A 22,571-nucleotide genomic window follows, 5' to 3' on the forward strand; every position below is an offset into this window, starting at 1 on the left:
TCATGAGCTGATCCATTCTCCCATTTAGTCCCACTTCCCCACCTTCTCACCATAACCTTTGATGCCCTGGCTACTCAGATACCTATCAATCTCTGCCTTAAATACACCCAATGACTTGGCCATGGTGCAAAAGACAATAAACTGTGCAAATACAAAAAGGTAGAAACAATATTAATAATAATAAGCAGTAAATATTGAGAACATGAAGAATGTGAAGAGTCCCTGAAACTTAGTCCATAGGTTGAGGGAACATTTCAAAGATGGGCCAAGTGAAGTCATTCCCTTTGATGGTTTGAGGGGTAATAGGTGTTCCTGAACTTAGTGGTGTGAGCCTGAGGCTTCTGTTCCTTTTTCCTGATGGCGGCAGTGAGAAGAGAGCGTGACCTGGGTGGTGGGGGTCCCTGATAATAGACGCTGCTTTCCTACAACAGCTCTTCATGTAGATGTGCTCAGCGCTGGGGGGGGGTCGTGCTTTATCTGTGATGGACTCGGCTGTATCCGCTACTTTTTGTAGAATTCTCCACTTCAGAGCATTGTTGTTTCAATACCAAGCTGTGATTCAGCCAGTCAATATACTCGCCACTACACATCTATGGAAGTTTGTCCAAGTTTTAGATGTCATGCTGAATGTTCGCAAACTCCCAAGGAAGTAGAGGCGCTGCCATCCTTTCGTTGTAAATACACTACATGCTGGGTGCAGGATAGGTCCTTCCTAGTGATAACACTGAGGAATTTAAAGTTGCTGACCCCCTCCGTCTCTGATCTTTTGATGAACACTAGCTCAGGTACCTCTCGTTTCCTCGTGAAATCAATAATCAGCTCCTTGCGTATGGTATCAATCAGCCAGATTTTCAATCTCCCTCCTATATGCTGATTCGTCATCACCTTTGATTCGGCCTATGACAAGTGTTGTCATCAGCAAACTTGATTATGGCATTGGAGCTGTGCTTAGACACACGGTGCAGTGCTAAAGAACTGCTACAGTGCTGCATTTCAGATAAAGGAATTAACCAAAGAACCATTTCACTTGATATAAATATTTCTATGCAACTATTTGGTGGAAGAACATGGGAGTTATCCTCTTCCTCCTGGTTAGTATTTATCTCTCAATAAACGTTGCTAAAACAGATTGGTCATTTTCAATTTGGGGTTTCTGGGAGATGGTTGTACTCTAATTTGGTGCCATTGCTCCTCACATGACAACACTGACTGTATTTAGAGAGTAACAACCCTAAAATACTTCTGCATGTCCCAAAGAGGCATCAAGCATTATGTAAGTCCATCTCCCTTATATCACATGGATAGAGAAGATAGAGTCAGGAATCTGAAACGGCGATGACTCTATGTGTGTGCAAGAGGTTACACACACAAAATGCTGGCGGAGCTCAGCAGGCCAGGCAGCAACTAAGGAAAAGAGTAAACAGTTTAGGACTCACCCTGATGAAAGGTCTCGGCCCGAAACATCGACTGGTTACTCTTTCCCAATGATGCTGCCTGGCCTGCTGTGTTCCTCCAGCATTTTATGTGCATTGCTTGGACCTTCAGCATCTGCAGATTTTCTCCTGCATGCAATAGGTTGGTCTGTTTGTTATTACCAATACCATATATATATTTTAGTGTGATCTTCCATTGGAACTGCTGTTATCAGATAGAAAGTGTCCCTTTTATCAAGTTGACCCGCTGATAATACCTCACAATGTAAGTTGCTTGTTAGAAAAGAAATCCTAATAACCATTGTAGCTGTATATCTACTGTAACTGAACTATTATATTATGGTATTATTAAGCACATTATGCTGTTATAATTTGTATAACCTCGAGATGCTTATAGGCAAGTCAAAGGGTTAATTTCAAAGGCTCAGAGGTTCATGTTATTGTCAAAGTATGCACGTGCAACACAACTCTGATATTTGTCTTCTCCAGATAGCCATAAAATACAGAAAAACCACAGGAATTGTTGAAAGAAAAGAGATCAACTGCCCCCCAAACCCCCAGCACAAAAAATAAAAAATATATAACTTGCAAACCCTAAAATTCCCCACCATCTCCCCGCGTCAAATCACTCACCCCTTCCCCACATAAAGAAAAGCAGCCATAGCAACCAACCCCTACCCACAGGAAAAAATAACGGCGATGATAACAATCCCTGACCCCTTCACTCACAGAAAAGCTGTCATGGAGTCTATAATGCAGAGATGATCATGGCTTTTTAGGGTGTTAATTCTCTGAAGATCTGTGCACTCAGTGACAAGCTATCGTTCGTGGAGCCAAAGCTACACCCTAAATCATTACTGTTACAATAATGTCATCACATCATCTTGACTGTCATGCACACTCCACCACATCGGAAAGTGTAGCATGTAGAATTTGCCTTCAAATACAAAGATTGCGCGGTTTTAGGTGAAATAGTGAAGGTGCAGCTAGATGAACTTATGCACTTAAATTTATTGGAAGGAGTCATTATTTTATGCATGTAATCTGAAAATAAGGACTGTTAAATTTGGTTGGAGTTTATGCATGTGAAATAATAGTGTTTACCAAAAGTTCACAAAATGGATGCTATTTTCTGAAAAATCTTAGGACAAAAAGGAATTTCAACTGCTCACAACGTTAAAGGCGTGGGAATACCAAAAATCTCCTGAGATTTTATCAAAAATCATTAAAGAGTCATGGAAGAGAAACCTAGACCACAAAACTGATGATATTAGCACTGTGCTAAATCCTGACGGTGCCATACACTATTGTCTTCTGCAAGGTAATTAATCAGTATAAATTTATTTCAGGTGGAACTGGTATGAAAACAAGGTTATATATGATAAGGTTTCATTATTTAGCTTACCGCACGTTACCTTCCGTTGATCTAAGAAAAGAAAAAATAGACGGTGAAATGAACCATAGAGTCCTCAAGACTGCTGCACTAACTATTCACTATCCATCTCTACTGAGTACCTTTTGAATCAGATAAATGCATGGCTGAGGGCATTCTACCTTATCCATAAGACATAGGAGCAGAATTAGGCCATTTGACCCATTGAGTCTGCTTTGCCATTCAATCTTGGCTGATCTTTTCTCCCCCCCAGCCCCACTTCCCAGCCTTTTCCCCTTAACCTTTGATGCAGTGTCCAATCAAGAACCTATCAACCTCCGCCTTAAAAATGCACCCAACGACCTGGCCACTACAGCTGCCTGTGGTAACAAATGCCACCAATTCACCATCCTCTGGCTAAAGAAATTTCTCCACATCTCTGTTTTAAATGGACACCCCTCTATCCTGAGGCTGTGCTCTCCTTTTCTAGACTCTCTCGCCATTGGAAACATCCTTTCCACATCTACTCTGTCTAGGCCATTCAACATTCAAAAGGTTTCAATGAGATCCCGTCAGCCTTCTAATTCCAATGAGTACAGACCCAGAGCTATCAAACGTTCCTCATATGATAACCCTTTCATTCCCAGAATCATCCTCATGAACCTCCTCTGAACCCTCTCCAATGCCAGCACATCTTTTTCTAAGATAAGGGGCCCAAATCTGTTCACAGTACCTGAGGTGAGGCTTCACCGGTGCCTTATAAAGCCTCATCATCACATCCCTGCTCTTGTATTCTAGACCTCTTGAAATGAATGCTAACGTTGCATTTCCCTTCCTCATCACTGACTCAACTTGCAAGTTAACCTTTAGGGCCTTTTGGCACAAGGACTGCCAAGTCCCTTTTTATCTCAGATATTTGGATTTTCTCCCCGCTTAGAAAATAGCCTGCACATTTATTTCTTCTACCAAAGTGCATGACCGTGTATTTTCCAATATCGTATTCCATGCGCCACTCTTTTGCCCATTTTCCTCATCTGTCTCAGCCTTATGCAGCATTCGTTTCCTCAACACTACCTGCCCCTCCACCAATCTTCGTATCATCTGCAAACTTGCCAACAAAGTAATCTATTCCATCATCCAAATCATTAACTTACAGCGTAAAAAGAAGCAGTCCCAACACTGACCCCTTCAGAGTACCACCAGTCACTGGCAGCCAACCAGAAAAAGATCCTTTTATTCCCACTGGCTGCCTCCTACCAATCAGCCAGTGCTCTCCCCGTGCTAGTAACTTTCCTGCAATACCGTGGGCTCTTAACTTTGTAAGCAGACTCATGTGTGGCACCTTGTCAAAGGCCTTCTGAAAATGGGATGACCTTGTCTGGTGTCTCAGCCAATATGTGTGTGTCAGCAGCCGTGCCAACCCCCACACCTGGCACTCCTTCCCTGCCACCTGTCCCCCCACCCCTCCTTGGGCACTCCACCCTCACTATTCCCAACAGGTGCTCCCACCAGATTTACGAGCTTGCTCTCTGCTCCATGTTGACAAATACAGTACTGTGTGAAGGTCTGAGGCACCTTAGCTATAGATATGTGCCTAAGACCTTGGCACAGTACTGCATCTGATGGGTGATAGAGTCATACAGCATGAAAACATGCTCTTCAGCCCAGCTCATGCATGCTGACCTAGACATCCATCTCAGCTAGTCCCATTTGTCGGCGCTCGACCCACATCCCTCTTAACCTTTCCTACCTACACATCTGACCATGTACCTGTTCAAACAAAGTATTGTTACAAAACTTGGCTTCAACCACTCGTTCTGATAACTCCCTAAACAAATGTATGGCAATAGACGCCATCTACGAACCCCTAAAAGCTGAGGAAATGCGCGGGGATAGAATTCAGAAAGGTCAACTGAAGGGGTAGCCAATCAGCACTGAGGCAAGCGAACGGGGTGGGGGAGGGGGAGGGGGATGTGCTAAGTAAACGCAAGCACTCCCAGAGAGAAACACCAACAACTGCCCACTGAGGACGTCACCTCGACTGGTAGTAAAACGTCTGAAGCTACTTGCAAAGCTCAGCGAACACCGCAACATCAAATCGTTCCCTCTACATGCCAGGCCCTGTGTGGAAAAAGTTGCCCCTCGGGCTTCTATCAGATTCTTCCCCTCTCATCTTTAACCTATGACCACATTCTTGATTCCCCAACCCAGGGTGAAAGAATGTGCGTTCACCTTCTCAAAGCCCTTGTGATTTTATAGACCTCTATGAGGTCATCCTTCGGTCTCCTACGCTTCAAGGAATAAAATCCTAATGTCCCCTTCTTCAAGCTATAACACAAGCCTTTGAGTTCTAGCAACATGCTCAGATCTTCTTCTCCCAGTTACTACAAAGTGTACATTTTGTATATTGGTTATTCCATGTTGAAGTATGTTGCCAAATCCAGCAGGCAGTGAGAATGAATCTCAGAATGTGGAAACACATGTGACCAAATGCCCAGGGTTAGGGTGGGAGATTGGAGGATTGGGGATTAGGTTAGTGAGTGGACAGAGTTCTACCATTTGTAGATCATTGATCTAGAAACACAAGTTCAAATGCCATCATGACAGCTTTGAATTTAAAAAGAATCTTGTCTTTCTGAGTAATGGTAACCAAGTAACTACCTGATAAGAATGAGAACCCGCACAAAATGCTGGAGGATCTCAGCACCTATGGAAGGAAATGAATAGTCAACGTTTCGGGCTGAAACCTTTCCTCGGGATGTGTTGCCTGTTCATTTCCTTCCATAGATTCTGCCTGACCTGCTGAGTTCCTCCAGCATTGTTTGTGGGTATGTGTGTGTTCCTCAAGATTTCCAGCATCTGTAGAATCTCTTGTGTCAAGAATAAGAACCCATCTTGTTCAATTGCTTCCTGTGTCTGATTCCAATAGAGGTGGATGGTGCACAGGAATCCATATTGCATGAAACCCTATGTTGAGGGATAGATTAATTATAATGCCTGCATTAATACAGTTTAAATCTGATAAATGTGGTGATCCCCAGGTGACTGCAGTAAACTCAATGTCTCAGAAGAAGTAAAGAGTTTCTTAAAAGATGCTGAGGAGAGATTTCGTACTTTGGCTGAATGTATGTATAATGGCTCTGTGAAGTTTGCTGATCTGCAGAAGCTTTTACATAAACGAAAAGAATTCATTAATCTATTTGAAGCACGTGAGTAAGAAAGATTTTTTTTCTTCTTCTTTCTTAATCTTATTTTTTCCTGTTTCCTCATCATTATGACGTGTCCTTTGGGCTTGAAAGTGACTGGTTTATGCCACTGTTTTGTGGGTCCTGAGCTGACTAATGAGCCCTGTGTCTGATCCACTAGCTGTGCCACAGGAGTGTCAGGCAGGGCTTGACAGCATGGATAGATGGCACGATTGGCCTTGGCGTTCACAAAGCTACGGCCAGAAAGAGTTGAAGTGATTGCTAGCTTCACCGCCCGTCTTGAGCAAAAGATTCTGTCAGTTGTTAAGAAGGCTTCATTTTTACAAGCAGGCATTGTGGGTATCCTTGAATTGCTTGATGCTCTGTGCTTCTGAAATTTGCTTGCTGTGATGAAGCTCGGGATAGAGTGGTTGCATTGTGGGTCTAGTGTCAGATGTGAAGATGATCTGGCCCATTGAAACTGGCTGAGCACGCTGAGAGAACATTGCTGATTTGAGATTCTCACTGTTGGTTGGCCTTGTCTTCCATACGCACATGAGGCCAGGTATCCCATGAACAGGGTGCTTGGTTTCAGACCTTATACTTCAGTCGTTCATTTCTGAAGGTGCATTGGAGGTAGTGTCTGCCCTCATTGAGAGGTGGTTCATGAGATAAGGAAAGAATCCACTCAGCTGGTCTCCTTATTGACCTGGATTGCAGGTCAGTGGTCTTCATTGTCATTACTGCATTTAGACTCAAAACCCAACTCCCTCCTCAAAAAAAAATTGCTGTCAATCCGGTGGCTCCCAACCACTGTCTCGTTTGCCATAAAGTTTGCCGTAATTGTTGCTTCTGAAGGGACTCCCACTTTCTTTGTCAGAAAACGTTATGAGTAGTGAGGTGAGAGTAGTAGGAGGTTAAGAGTCACAGAATACTACAGCACAGGAACAGGCCCTTTGGCCCATCTAGTCCATGCTAAACTATTATACTGCCTAGTCCCATCTACCTGCATCCAGATCATACCCCTCCTATGCATGTATTGATCCAACTTCCTCCTAAATGTTGAAATCAAGTGCATATCCACCAGCTCTGCTGGCAATTCGTTCCACACTCTCACCACTCACTGAATGAAGTTTTTTCTCATGCTCCTCTTAAACATTTTACCTGGTACCCTTAACCCATGACCTCCAGTTCTAGTTTCACTCAACCTCAGTGGAAGAAGCCTGCTTGCTTTTATCCTATCTATACTCATCATAGTTTTGTAAGCCTCCATCAAATCTCCCCAAACTTAATACCATGTTAAGGTGCACATCTGAGAAATTAGTCCTTACTACAAACAGTTGGTACGCTGTATGGCTTTCAAAACTGTGTATTTGCCTGGCTGTAATACAGAGAAGGTGATGGAAAGATCATATGCAGAAAATGTGGCAGACTAACTTTCTTCATCCAGGCTCTGCAGCGTATTGACCTGTCACTTAGTTGTTGATAGGTATCACTGATTGGAGTCCCTTTTACAGTAATCTCAGCTGAAGACTGCTAGAAATGCCTTGGGGTGCTATTGGAGCGGAAAAGACTCATGTTTATATAGCTGACTCAGGTAGACGTGACCTGAGTACTAATATTGTTAACGGTCCACATACAATAGAGTGGAGTTACTAAATGTTAACTCGTATTCTGCTCAGCAGTTGCTGGATAGCAGGAGCTGAGGTTCTTCTCATTGTGTGTCTTGAAAACTAAGATGTGGCTTCAACGTGTTTGTTCAAAGTTGCCACATAAAGGTGGGAAGTCAGAATCTTAATTCAGTGAATGGTGGCCTATGCTCTGTTCTAAGTTTGCTTCATCCCAAAATTTATTATAGTCTTCAGAACCTGTGTGTGTGTGTGCGTGTGTGTGTGTGTGTGTGTGTGCTTGTCGATGCAACAGTGTGGTTACTCAATATACGCTGTGGCCACTTTATTAGGTACACCTGTGCAGCTGCTGTACAATGCAAGTATTTAATCAGCCATTCATGTGGCAGCAAACATCTTCAAGAAGTTCGGTTGTTGTTCAGACCAAACATCAGAATGGGGAGGAGATGTGATCTAAGTGACTTTGACCGTGGAAAGATTGTTGCTGCCAGGTGGGAGGGGGGTGGGTTTGAGTATCTCAGAAAATGCTGATCTCCTTCGGTTTTCATACACAACAATCACTAGACTCTGGAAAAACATCACTGAGTGGCAGTTCTGTGGGCAGAAATGCCTTGTTAATGAGAGAGGTCAGAGGAGAATAGCCAGACCTGTTCAAGCTGACAGGAAGGCGACAGTACCTCATATAACAGTGGTGTGCAGAAGAACATCTCTGAAAGCGTGACATGAACGTACACTCAATGGCCACTTTTTTAGGTGCAGGAGGTGCCTAATAAAGTGGCCATTAAGTGTACATTTTCTTGCCCTGTTCCAATGGCTTTTGTGGAAGTAGTCTGAATTGTACAGTAAAGAAAAACTGATGACATGTGCTTGATTTACAGAACAGAAAAATCCGGTGCATCGGGGTAAGAATTTCTTTCAGGTTCCTGTTGAACCTCTGTTGTCAGCTAGAGAAGAAGAACTTAAAGCCTTTCAGAATGAGAAAAAGGCCATTGGAACTCTGATAAATATGATTAACAAAATTTGTGGAATCATTACTGGTAAGTACTTATTAAACTTCCCTTTCTGAAGATGCTGCATGTATTATATATGTATCAAATTTGCCAAAGGAGAGATAGACGGGGCGGTAGTCTTCTCGATGATAAGTCGGTTCTGTAGGATATGTCCACATTGGCTTCATAATATCTAGGAAGTATGCACCTATCCCTCCAAAAAAAATGGCTTCAACTTTTTGCACATGCCTGGAAGATCAGGACTTAAACTGCAGAGTTTTTTTTAACCTAATAGTGTCAGAACCATTGGGCACAATTGGAGAATTGAAGGAGGAAAGATGAAAGGGGGAGCGACGTGGTAATGTAGCATAACGCTATTGCAGCGCCATTGACCCGAGTTCAATTAGTGCTTCTGTCTGTCAGAAGTTTGTATGTATCTTCTCCCAATGAATGCGTATGTTTTCTCTGGGTGCTTTGGTTTCCTTCCACAGTCCAGTGACATATGGGTTAGTCGGTTAGTTCATCACATGGGTGTAATTGGGCTGGAGGGGTTTATCAATGTGCTGTATCTTTAAAAATAAATAAATAAAATTCCTTTTGAAATTTCTCAGGTATTGCAAACTCTGATAGAAATAGATACTGTTGTGAAGTAATAAAGGAAATACCAATGTACAGGCTAGATCTAATAATTTACCTCAAGAAATGATCAATATGAATGTCAAATATTTCCATTGTAATATAACCTTTCAGTTATTCCTTCCTAATCTTACAATACTCCTCATTTTCTCCACATGAGTCTTTTCATAGTTTGATTCGTTGTCATGTGCTCTTACAGTTGAAAGATTTTGATTCACTCTTTGGATTTGTTTCTCACGTTGCAACGACTAACAAAGGTAGCAATAGTTAAAGTTCGGCACTGCACAGTCCATTGCTCACCACAGGAATTACTTCTCCAGTTGTGGCTTATGTTCTGAATAGACCAATAATTATGAGTCAATAAGTTGAACATGAAACTGTTAAATGAATTTTGTTTGGAAGGGGTTAGATTAATTGGGCATTAGATTAATAATTTAAATATTTCAGCACAGCGTTGTGGCTGAAGGGCGTGTTCCTGTGCTGTCCTGTTCCCTGTTCTTTGTCCTATTACCAATATTGTCATATCATTTCAATGACTGCAGGGTACAGTAACTGATCCAACAACAGGATTGACATTTTCCTTCAAGTCGCAGTTCGATAGGCAAGAATTTGTTCAGAAACATTTTCTGCCTCAGCCCAGATTTGAACAAATCAAGTTATTCATGATTTTGTAATGATTTCAGAAGGAATCCTGTTGGGTATTGACCAACATTAACCCTACAGAAAAGTTGTAAGTTGAAATAACCAAAATAAATGAAATCAGCTTTTCTGTTGAAATGTCTTAAGTTAATGTGCCACCTTTTGTTATGGCTGTATGTAAATGCAGGGACTCAATCCAACATGGTGACCATTCCTTTACTTCCACAGATGCTGCTTTTTGCTTCATTTTTTAAAACTTCATTTGTACTCTCTTGTGTTTGTCTTTATGATATATCCATTTGATTGTAACTTCACAGTTCTCATGCCTGAATTGAAACTTAAACTAACTTGCATCTTAGTGGTATTGATTTTAATAGATCTAAATATTTTTAATGTGCTTTAAGACGTTGCATACTTGATATGGAGAAATATCTTTGCTTGATTGCCTTTTTTAGTCACTGACCTACCATCGCTGGAAGAAAGTCATGAGACCAATGTCCACTGCTGGCCACTGAATGAACTGGTCAGCATCAATAGTTGGACAAATGCACAATCCAAGGATCGGTCTCCTCCTGACGTTAGATACTTCAACCTGAGCAGAGGCATCAAAGCAATGGCATTTCAAATGCAGGAGACAGCAGACAGCATCGTTCTTTTAAACTGTTGGAATGAAGCTGCAAGGACATCCAACTATGATGAAGAAACCTTGGAAGACCTCTGCTGCAGTGTCTGGGACCTTTGCTGGACTAAGTACGAAGACCTGTGTGAGAACATTGAAGATGGTACCGTAACATTCCAAAACGTGGACTGGATGTTTTATGATTTGAGAGATCATCCTGAAGAGATAGTAAAAGAATTAACCATAATGTTCAAAGCAGTGAAAGGAAAAGACTTGCCTGAGGAGAGGCTTCGTCAGATCAAACAGTATTACAACCTTCATTTAGCTGCTGATTCTGCCCGTGTGATTCAGGAGTTGGTGAAGGAGTTAGAGCTGTCAGGTGACTTTAGAAAAATTCAGAATTTGGCAAAATTAGTAAGTATATAGGTTTCATGATTCTGTGAATTAGTACATGGAATGATAATATTGACTTTAGTTTTGGATGTGTGATGTTTCATTGTACAATAGTGGTCACCAAGTCATGCAGAAGGGAAATAGGCCTTTTGGCCCAACTTGTTCACGCCAACTGTGTTGCCCAGCGTATGGTCCATTTACCTACATTTGGCCCATGGCCCACCAGACCTTTCCTATTCATGGGTTTATCTGATGACTTTCAGCTGTTGCTAATGTGCTTGCCTCAAACATAATTTCTGATGGCTGATTCTAAATACCCACCATCCTTTCTTTTGCTTGAAGAAGTTGTCTCTGATGGCCCCTTTAAGTCTATTTCCTCTGATTTCAAACATGGCCTCTTTCGGCGCCCTCTCCCTGAGAAAAAGATTGTGCTTTCACCCTGTCAATTTTCACAACTTATGCCAGTGATATTAAACCTGATTCTGTCTATGCCTTCTAGGTACTATGTATTTCTGTCAGGTTAGCCTCAATCTCCTACGTTCCAGAGAATAAAATCCTAGTCTACTCAATTTCTCCTTGTAACTCAGGCCTCCAAGTCTAGGCAACATCTTGGTGATTTTTTTTCTGCATCCTTTCCAGTTTAATAACATATTTCCTTTAACAAGGTGACCAAATCTCTACACAATACTCCAAACGTGGCCTCATTTACATCTTGGATAACTGCATTATAACTTCCCAACTCCTATACTTAGTGCCCTGACTGGTGAAAGCCAACATGGCAAATTCCTTCTTCTTCATCCTATTTGACTGTAACACTGCTTTCAGTGAACTATGCACTTGCACTCCTCGGTCCTTTTGTTCATGATAGTCTGCAGGGCCTTGCCATTCACTGGACAAGTCTGATCTCCCAGAATGCAATACCTCATATTTACCTCTCTTGAAAGCCATTTGCTAATCTTCAGGCCCAATACCTAGATGATCAAGATCCCCCTGTGATTTTTATAACCTTCCACACCATTTATTTTAGTATCACTTGCAAACTTATTAACTACGCCTTATACATTCTCATTCAAATCATTTATATAAATAATGAACAACAATGGTCCCAGTTCTGACACCTACAGCACACTACTAGACATGGGGTTTCAGTCTGAGAAATGCCTCTCTGCTTCCTACCATTGAGCCAATTGTGAGTCAGATCTGCTATCAACCCTCCAGAGTAACCTGCCATCACCTTCCAGAGTAACCTGCCATGAGGTGTTCTGTCAAAGGCCTTGCTAAAGTCTATATAAACTACATCCACTACCCTTTCTCACCTGCCCTTCTAGCTACGCCTCATCTACCTCCTTGGTCAATCAGAATCAGGTTTGATATCGCCAGCGTATGTCATGAAATCTGTTGTCTTTGTGGCAGTAGTACAACGTAATACATAATAATAGAGAAAGACCATGAATTATGTTGTATTATAATGCTTACTGTATTTCATGTTCATTTTTCTATCATTATGTATTGCATTGTACTGCTGCTGCAAAAATAGAAGTAAAAAAGTAGTGAGGTAGTGTTCATGGGTTCATTGAAAAATTGTGCATTATAAAAATATAGTAATGGTTAATCAAATTATCATGGTCAGCATTTATGAGCTGGGTAAAAGTCATTTATGATGACAGACGCTTGTAGCAATAGCAATAAAATTTAGACTATAGTCTCAGTGAAAACTCTAGAATATTTTCAGAAACACTTCAATGTCAAGTTAGGAAGACTTGGATGAGGGAATAATGGTAGGATAAATGTGTAGTAAGAGTAAATAAACCAAGCCGTCAAATGATAGTGATGAAGCAGAAGTAAATACATGGTTACATTCTTCAGTTTTAATCATTTACTTACAAGATCGAATCATTACTAAGCACATCAAGGGTATTAATTTGTTAATGTCAGTTTGCCCTGAAACTTTTTATCCATTTACTTGTATCAAGAATTGTTTCTTTTTTGTTCAGAATGAAACATCCTTCAAGAAGAAACCATTAAGTTATGTTGACAGTGACCTAATTAAGACTAAAGAATGTCTAGTGAAAATTAATGCAAAATGCACAGAGTGCTTAGATGAATTTATTCTCAGGCAGCCTTTTATAAAGTGGGTAAAAGAAGCTTTGACAGGTAAGCAAAGATATCACTTTGATTTTTGGATTTCTTTAAAATTTTTGCTTCGTTTGGATGAAAATGTTTTGCCGTTTCTAATTTATTATTGTTTCCCATCTCCCTGTCTGCCCATCTCCCCATCTCCCCATCTCCCCAGATTTAAGGGAAGTTAAAGTGTTTGTGGACTTAGCGTCCATATCAGCTGGGGAAAATGACATGGAGGTTGATCGTGTTGCCTGCTTCCACGATGCCATCATGGGCTATTCACCTTTCATTTATGGATTGCAACAGAAAACAAGCTTTTCTGAGTTAATGACTTCAGTGGACAAAATCCAGAAAGCTCTAAAAAGTGATCCACGGCTTCCAGAGAAACTGGTAATAGCCTTAAAGTGTTTTAATTCTGGCCCTTTTGAAGTCAGAAAGTTTAATGTTTCAACTCTTGTTTTGCCCAAATCTAACAAAAAGATAATCAAAATGCCACAAATGCTTACGTAAGCCTAAAATAAAATTAGAAATTGCTGAACAGTTCAGGCAACAGCTGCAGATGAGAGAGCAAGCTTGATATTTCAGACCGGGTGTGAATGACGTTATGAGCTGCAATTTTTTTTTGTGCCCCTACAGAGAGATTCAGCTCGTTATTTGGAATGGCTGAAGACCCTGAAGGAATGTCATGGATCAGTTGAAACATCTTCCCTATCTCTTGCAGCTGCCATCAACAACAAAGGAGTTTACGCAGTGGGCAATATTGCCCCACAGCACAAGGGAAAGGTACTTGCGCTGTTACAGTCAACTAGTTAAACCAATAATGCTGATGAGATACTCTCAGCCTCCTCATCCTGAAAGATTAGGTGATCCTGGGTTGGCCCAGGTTGTTGTCATGATTTGCATTAGTTTGTCCTTGGTGAGATTGGGCTAAGTAATGCTTGATGAGGTTGTCCCAGATTAGGTTGGGTTATGTGGTTCTGTAATGAGAGCAAGAGTGGTTCTGGAAGAGGTTGTGCTTTGTGATCCTGGCGACAATGGGTTTGGTGAACTAGGACAATACTAGGAATAGAACTTCCATTTATTATACTGAGGACCCTCAGATTAATGACACTATAGGTCAAATGTGAGGTAAATGCTTCCTTTACTTTGCCTCAATCTGTGCTTTAAGTCTAATCTTGACCAACTTGATACCACCTCTCCCCACAACTGCCCAACCTTTGGATCTGTGTGAATATCCTTGTTGTCTTTTGGAGATGAATATCATGTGCTTAAATTTGTAAAACCTCACAACTCTTCAAGTAGAACTAGGAGGTTATTTACTGCTAATTTACTTACAGTGGACTGTATGCAGCTCTTAGCATTGAAATTGAAGGCATCATGTTTAATTTTTTTTATTGCCTTGTTCAGCTTTCACTTGGAGATGTGCTACGCCTTCATCTTTATGACGAGAGCACAAAAGAGCGGAAGATATATGCACTGGAAGAACTTGTAGAGTTGCAAAACAAATTAATGCTGATGTCAGGGAAAAGGCCACGTGGCAAAGAGGAAGTGGCCAGGTTCATGGAGGTAAAAAAAACTATTGGTTAAAATAATTAACACGAGAAAGTCTGCAGATGCTGGAAATCCAGAGCAACACACACAAAATGCTGGAGGAACTCAGCAAGCCAGGCAGCATCTATGGAAAGCAGTTGACGTTTTAGGCCAAGACCCTTTTTCAGGATGATACCTTGGGTAAAATACCTTGTAAATTGCTGCGCTTCAATCTTTACTTCAAATCTTGAGATACTTAATTGAGACAAATACTGTTTTGTTTAACAATTCAAATTATGCATATTATACCACATGAAGAAATCGAATCAAATCAAGTTTAATGGTCGTTCAAACCATACATGGATACAGCCGAATGAGACTTCGTTACTGTGGTGCTAAAATATACCGCGCTTTCAAAATAATGAGAAAGGTGAAAAAAGAACATAGCCACGTAAGAAAACACATTTTTAGTCCGAGTTCCTGAGTGACAAGCCCCGCAAATTGACGGTTCCTTGCAAACCAGCATGTAATTCCACCGATCCTACACTGGAGGGCAGCACAGTTGAGAGAAGCTGACCCCCAACCAAGCCCAGACACCACATGCGACAATGCAAGCCTGAGGATTGAGGCCTAGTCCCCACCACAACCAAGACGATGCTGCTGCCTCGCTGCCTGTCTCATCACCACACAAGGGAAGCAGGCCTGGGGCAATCAATATCCAACAGGTCCTTGCGACTGCAAAAAAAAAGGTCCAAGACGGTCAGGATTTCACTGCATCCCGCCTTTGTGTCAATTTGAAGGCACCAGTTCCAGTGCCTCTGAGTGGCAGGCAGCACCATGGTCTGCACCCAGGCTAGCTTTTCCAAACTCAGTCCAGTTTCTCCTTAAGCCCAATGCCCTGACACGAAACCCCAGGCCCAACGGCCCAACACGAACCCACAGGCCCGATGGCCCGACACAAACCCCTAGGCCTGACGGCCCGACTCGAATCCTCAGGCCCAACGGCCTGACTCGCTTTCTCTGAACTGCTGACTGGCTCTTACAGTACCCCAGCCAGCTACTCTGAACAATGAGCAGCTAACTGATGCGGTGAACGTGCTGTACAACTAGCTACTGGAGTCAAGGATAGCCTTACGATGTATAAAAACACACTTAGTAAGTGCACCTTTGGTTGGCCCCAAGAGGCCACTGCGTGCATACATGCCGCCATCTTACTGGAGCTCGATGCAATGTATTTCCACCATTTTAAGTTGCCCCTATTCTTTTCTTGGGAGCTGTTGATATATTGAAGGCAGAAAAAGCAGACTTAGTTATCCTAATAAGGGATTGAGTTCTGGTGAAGTATCTCAGACCGAAATGTCGATTCTGTATTCCTTTCTATTGACAATACCTAACCTGCTGACTTCCTCAAGCATTTGTGTGTGTTACCCCAATTAAGGGAATTAATTTGATTTTTCTGTTTACTTGTGTTGACTGCCTGTAGATTTTCATAAATACCAAGATGCAGGACCTAGAAAACCAGCTCCACAAAGTGTATCAGTGATCAATAGGTTTCAATACATACATTTATTGTCAGAGAAATGTATACAATATACATCCTGAAATTCTTTTTCTTCACAGCTCCCCCCTCCCACGCACAAGCAGCAGTAAGGCAATGACACCCCCCACCCCCACCAGTAAAAAAGCATCAGCACCCTCTACTGAGCACTCAAACATGCAGCAAAGCATCAATAAATACAAAGACTTGCAGTACCCCAGAGACTACCTGTTCACCCAGTAATTTGACATACTACAGGCTATCTCTGTCCCTAATAAGGGGAAAAGAGGTATCCCCGTTTCACAGCGAAAGGGGAGACATAACAAGCAACTCGCTGATTTACGATGTTAAAGGTCGGTTGCGTCACTTTTTCCGAGCTTTGCACCCAGACAGTAGGCCCCAGGAAGGCTCAGCTCTTTGGACGCACAACCCCCCGCAGCTAACCCGCTGCTCCCGATGTTCCATGTTCTCCCGCGACGCTTCAGTCAGGCGTACCGACCTAGAATCAACCCGTTTCCAGAGCCACGAAAATCCGGCACCCTGAAGGCTCACTAGTCTTCCAGGCCGTGTCTTTGGGATATCAAAAAGCTGTCGGTTGTGAGGCCCTTGGAGCAGGTCTGATTCCCGCAAACAGCCAAAGTCAGAGTGTAACTCCAGGTCAGGGTCTTCAGAAGAACCTTCAAAAGGGAAAAAAAGAGATATCAAAGATAGAAATAGAGCAAAGGAGCTACCGTTGGTGCCATCGTAACTTCGCTCCACCTCTCCTGAGGTTTTCAATGTAAAAATTGAAAAACTTTCAATTGAAAACAGGCAAGCTTTCAATGTAAAAATTCAGCTATTTTACACTCACTGGCATGATAACTGAATAGTTTTACCTTCACTATTATTCAGAATAGTAAGCTGAAAGAAGTAGTTTAAAAAGAGAGCAAAAAATACTGAGGTAGTGTTCATGGCTATTGATATTGACATTTCAGAAATCTGATGGCTGAGGGGAAGAAGCTGTTCCTAAATCTCAGAGTGTGTGTCTTCAGGCTCTTGTACCTCCTCCCTGATGGTAGTAATGAGAAGAGGGAATGTCCTGTGTGTTGGGGGTCCTGAGTGATGTTTGCCCCCCTTATGAGGCATCCATTATTAGGATATAATTATTGTAAGATATCAGGTTTGGCTGGTGGATCCAAGACCAAATTAATGACTTGTAATAGTTTACAAGCATTTGATATTTCTAAGGACATATAACAAGAGAATGAAATGGAGAATCCTTTCATTCATGTCTGGTTGGGAGATGGGAGAGTGTCATTCTCTGTAACTACATTGGTAATGCTTCAGAGGGTGGTATGCAGCATCACACTTCGGGCTACCTAAGGGCTGGGGTCTCAATCCTGATCTGAGGGACTGTCAGTGAGTTGTTTTCATATTATCCCTTGACAGTTCCTCAGATCAGGATTGAACCCCTGTTACTTAGGTAGCCCTAAGTCCCCCAAGCTCCAGCTTCCCTTCTGCATCCCGCAGATATGCTGGTAGGTTAACTCACGACTGGAAACTCTCCCTTTAGTGTTGATAAATAGGAAGAATCGAAGAAGAAGAAGAGAGAGGATAACTTTCAGGGCCACATAAAAATAGAGTCAATAGAACTGATGGAATTGTTCTCGTGGAAGTTGGCATACTCGCATTGGACCAGATGACCTCTTTATGTCATAAGTAGTAAGCAGTCCTCAACACACACAAAATGCTGGAGGAACTCAGCAGGCCAAGCAGCATCTATGGAAAAGAGTAGTCGACACTTTGGGCCGAGACCCTTCAGCAGTCCTCAATTCGGGCAGAGTGGGTCTTATGACATGACTATACCATCACCATATGCCCTAGTGGAACTCTTCACTTTAACGTGACTTCATATCATGTTGCTAGTGTGTCTTTCCTATTTTGCATCTGAAAATATCTGCAGTATTTAATTAGCCTATTACAAGTGTAATTTTACATGGTATTACAATCAATAACTTAAACATTGTTTGCTGTAATATTTAGCTAAGACTTTACTTTTTTAATTTTGATAGAATTTTAACAACGTACAAAGGCTTGGAAAAGCATTTATTGAATTGTACTCATCTGGAAACATGCTCTACAGAAAATGGACAGCAGAAGTGTACTGTAGTAAAGAGATCAATGTCTGTTTGACAATGAATTTCAATGCCAAAGATGTTGAATGCCTGAGAATAAGAGGAGATGTCTCTGAACAGCTCCAAGTATTGTGCAGAGAACTGGAGGCATGTCTTCAGGATTGGTGTGAGTATATGGAGAAGAAGCGTGCAACATTTTACCACCTGAATTACTATACAGCGGAACAGATAGTGTATCTGTGCTCGGAACTGGGGCGCTTTGCCGCTGGGGAGCCGTTATCTGAGCAGGTGATTGCTATGTTGTCCTTCATTAAACCTCACTGCACTGCCAGGGAGATCAGAAGCATGGTGCCTCAAGCAGATCTATCGAGTGAGAATTCCAAAGATGAGGAGGAAATTGACACCCGGCAGGAAGTTGATGAGTGTGAGGAGGTTGTTGTGAGCTTCGAAGACACCACTCTGGCTAATGCAAGCCCACAAGAGCAGAGTCCACCAGGAGCTTGTATTCAGGCATTCATTCAGAGAGATCGTGAGGGTCATGAGAACAGTTTTTATTGGCATGAGGAGCCTGCTGAATTCCAACACCCAGAGACTGGCCATTTGGATGATATTGAAGCTACTGAGCTGGTATCTGAGGAAGGGCATGATGCTGGTATATCGAAGACGACTTACCAGCCAGAGGATGCAAGCCTGCCTACAGCAATTGCTGTCCTTTGGAACAAGTTTATGGAAAACATGACTGCTTTCTTAATTGACCATTTAGATATAGTTAGTTTTGGAGAACTGCTTAGCCGACTCTCCACTCTGAATGTGAAGGCTGTACGAAGGCACCCTCCCCCTTCTATGCATCAGGGAAGGCCTAATCTGATAGTCTGCCCTCAGCCCGAGGTCCTTACAGCTGCGTTGTGCATCTACATGCCAAATGAAGAGCAGCCACTGCCAACCTATGACGAAGTACTTCTGTGCTCTGAGGAAACAACCTGCGAGGAAGTGGAACTGTTTCTGCGGAGGGCTTTGAGCAGGGGATCTCGGGAACGGAAAATCTACACCTTAATACATGCCGATTGTCTGAATTATGAAACAAGTGTCAGGTTTGGAGAGCTCTTTGAGGAATTGATGCATCACTGTAATCCCGAATATCAGCTTGCGGTAATCATCGATGCTAAACGCCAGCACTGTTACATCCCGTCCTATCTCCGCCAATACAAAGTTCCTACAGGGCTGAATATTAAAACAGAAGCCATTCAAAAATACTTGCTAAACCATTTCACTGTCTGTCCATGGGAGACCTCTGCAGCTCATGTATTCCATGATCATCTTTCTGTCAGAGTTATTTCGTCAAAAAGGCCTGGAGTGGGTAAGTCATTTACATTATGATTGGGAATTTGGGGGAGCCTGTAACATTTGTTGGGAGAATATAGGAACCAGAGAAGAGGGGAGGTTATAGACTAAAATCTGGGCAGTGGACATTGAAGATGTAACCATTAACAACAAAGGTGGAAGTGTATTTTCTGTTACATTCCACTCTGCTTATTTAATATAACATTCATCTTCTCTTAAACCAGATGCATGGCTTATCTTGACATAGGATGAAAAGTTTGAAGTAAAATGGGGCCAGCTGATGGTGTGGGGGCATCAGCACTGGACATCAGGGCAGATGGTCCTGAGTTGAAACCCAGCCGGGTCCCAACCTGGGCAGCAGCAGAAGAAAGGCCTGGCAATCTTTCCTGCAGTTGTTTACAGGAAAATGAAGAAAAACAATGTAGTTAATGATAAACTATATAGAATCAAAGACTGATAAACAAGCAATGTGCAACAGAAGACAAATTGAGCAAATAAAAATAATAATACTGGGAACATAATGGGCAATCTGCTGTCAAACAGATTTAAAGCTCTACCAAAACTAAATGTAAGCTTTAATAATTTTGATATTTCCTTCCCAAATAGGAAAATCTCTTTATGTTGACCGACTGCATGAAAAGCTGTCGCTGGATGATGCTCTGAAGAGAATCCGGTTAATTGAGCCTGTGATTAATGAGAACCAGATCGTTCAGAAGCTACAGGATTCAACGCGCGCATGTGATCTTCGGCAGCCATTAATATTCCACATTGATGTATCACCAGTAAGGAATCATCGAGTTTCATAGCCCTGTGTTACTGGGAGATTGGAAAGGTGCAAAGCAGTATGAAGACACAACTGTCCACCTGCCACACCCACAAAAAATGAACATAGAGGTTTGGAGTCACTTAAATATGTGGAATCCCACATGGTTCCCAAGGAGATTCTGCTCAGAAAATCACCTTAAAATCAGAATTTGGCAGGAAAGAAGCAGGTTCAGAGAGTGCAACTGTTTTAAGATTTTATTTTACTATTCATTCAGTGGGTGTTGGTTTTGCAAGCTGGGCCAGTATTTAATTGCCCATGTGTAGTTGCCCTTGAGACGGTGATGGTGGTCTCCCTTCCTGAACCTCTAGACTCCGTGAGGTGTGGGTTTACCCACAATGCTATTTGGGAGAAAGTTTCAGGATTTTAAGAACATTCTTTGAGGTTGTTAAGAAAGTGAATAGTCTGTTGGTCTTCATTAGTCGGGGTATTGAGTTCGAGAGCCTTGAGATAATGTCGCCGCTGTATAGAACTCTGGTTAGACCACACTTGGAATATTATGTTTAGTTCTGGTTTCCTCATTATAGGAAGGATGTGAAAGCTTTGGAGAGGATGTAGAGGAGTTTTACCAGGATGCTGCCTGGATTAGGGAGCATGTCTTATGAGGATAGGTTGAATGAGCTAGGGTTTTTCTCTCTGGAGCTAAGGAGGATGAGCAGTGACTTGACAGAGGTGTTCAAGATGATAAGAGTGGATAGCCAGAGACTTTTACCCATGGCAAAAGTGATTAATTTTAAGGGTGTTATTTTAAGGTGATTGGAGGAAAGTATAGGACTGGATGTCAGGCGTGATTTTGTTTTACACAGTGTGGTAGGTGCATGGGATATCCTGCTAGGGGTGGTGGTAGATGTAGGGGTTTTCAAGAAAACTTTAGATAGGCACATGAATAATAGAAAACTGGAGGGCTATGTAGGAGAGAAGGGTTAGATTGATGTTAGAGTAGGTGAAAAGGTCAGATCATTGTGGATCGAAGGGCCTATACTGTGCTATCGTGCTCTAGGTTCTGTTTTGACCCAATGGTGGTGGAGGATGGCGATGTATTTCTACATCAAGGTGGTGTTTGGCTAAAGGGCAAATCCAGATGGTGGTGTTCACCATACGTTTGCTACCTTGTCTTTCTGATTGGGAGATGTCATGAGTTTTGGGAAGTGCTGTCTGGGAGTCTTGGGGAGCTGCTGCAGTGCACCTTGCAGATGGTACAAGCTGCCATTAGAGTGTGCTGGCGGTGGACTGGGGGAATGGTTTTGGATGGGGTGCCTGCCCATCAGGTGGGCTGCTCCATCCAGTTCGGCGTTGAGCTGCTAAAGCGCTGTTGAAGCTGCATTCATCCAAGCAAGTGGAGAGTACTTCATCACACTCCTGACTTGAGCCTTATCCAGTAGATGGTGGATAGGGGAGTTAGGAGGTGAGTTGTGTGCCACTGGATTCCTAGCCTCTGAAATACTCCTGTAGCCATCTTATGTATATTACTACTCCATTTTGATTTCTGGTCAGTGGTAATTCTCCAGATGTTGATAATGGGGGATTCAGTGATGGAATGGCAGGGGGTGATAGATAGGTTTTCAATTACTAGATTCATCATTGGATGTTCCTCAGTTTGGTCTCTGCCAAGTCTCAGCAGTTAAAATCAGTGCCACCTTTCTGAAGGAAATCAGAGCCATTTTCAACAGCTAGTTTTCTTCCCTAAAAATGTAATGCAATTTCCAGAAGTTTTTCTTCCTCATTGTTACCCTCTATTTTCGAACTTCTTATTCGTATATAGACTTCTTTTCCTATTCAATCCGTATAGTTGAAAAATTTGCAAGAAACCTTCCTTAGCAGGTTATTATCAATGTATCGGTCTAATTCTGATACCGATCCTCCATCATTTAGTAATTTCTGAAATGGTTAGCTTTGTTTCAATCACACCATTTATACTTTCCCTTCTCTTCCCCTCATCCCTTCTACAATCCCTGCCCATTACTTCCAGCTTTCTGTTGCTTGTTGTCAAATTTTTGTTTGTTTGAGGATGCCTGTGCTAAGAACCTTGGAATATTTGAGATAGTCCATAAATGTTGACTGCCAGACAACCAGAATGACTCCCCACCTCCTTTTTTTTTACCAAACTGGTTTCCTTTATTTAGATTATTGCAGAGCCAAATATCCAAAGCCTAAATTTGGAGATCTACAATCATCTACCAATTTCTACTGCATTTACCTCAGTGAGAAAGC

At 42.2% G+C, this 22,571-nt stretch overlaps 1 protein-coding gene across 3 annotated transcripts in view; it reads left to right on the plus strand.

Annotated features, from left to right (window-relative positions):
* Nucleotides 1-22,571, plus strand: part of LOC134360308 (E3 ubiquitin-protein ligase rnf213-alpha-like) — a 178,173-nt gene that overhangs the window by 51,025 nt on the left and 104,577 nt on the right. For all 3 annotated transcript variants that reach the window (XM_063074524.1, XM_063074523.1, XM_063074525.1), the window contains exons 25-34: nucleotides 2,580-2,754; nucleotides 5,847-6,014; nucleotides 8,497-8,655; nucleotides 10,338-10,915; nucleotides 12,889-13,048; nucleotides 13,188-13,405; nucleotides 13,652-13,798; nucleotides 14,423-14,581; nucleotides 18,134-19,553; nucleotides 20,144-20,319. In XM_063074524.1, the coding sequence (XP_062930594.1) occupies nucleotides 2,580-2,754; nucleotides 5,847-6,014; nucleotides 8,497-8,655; nucleotides 10,338-10,915; nucleotides 12,889-13,048; nucleotides 13,188-13,405; nucleotides 13,652-13,798; nucleotides 14,423-14,581; nucleotides 18,134-19,553; nucleotides 20,144-20,319 (3,360 nt within the window). The remainder of the gene's footprint in view (nucleotides 1-2,579; nucleotides 2,755-5,846; nucleotides 6,015-8,496; nucleotides 8,656-10,337; nucleotides 10,916-12,888; nucleotides 13,049-13,187; nucleotides 13,406-13,651; nucleotides 13,799-14,422; nucleotides 14,582-18,133; nucleotides 19,554-20,143; nucleotides 20,320-22,571) is intronic.

This window comes from Mobula hypostoma, chromosome 22 (genome assembly GCF_963921235.1).
Source record: "Mobula hypostoma chromosome 22, sMobHyp1.1, whole genome shotgun sequence".
NCBI lineage: Eukaryota > Metazoa > Chordata > Chondrichthyes > Myliobatiformes > Myliobatidae > Mobula > Mobula hypostoma.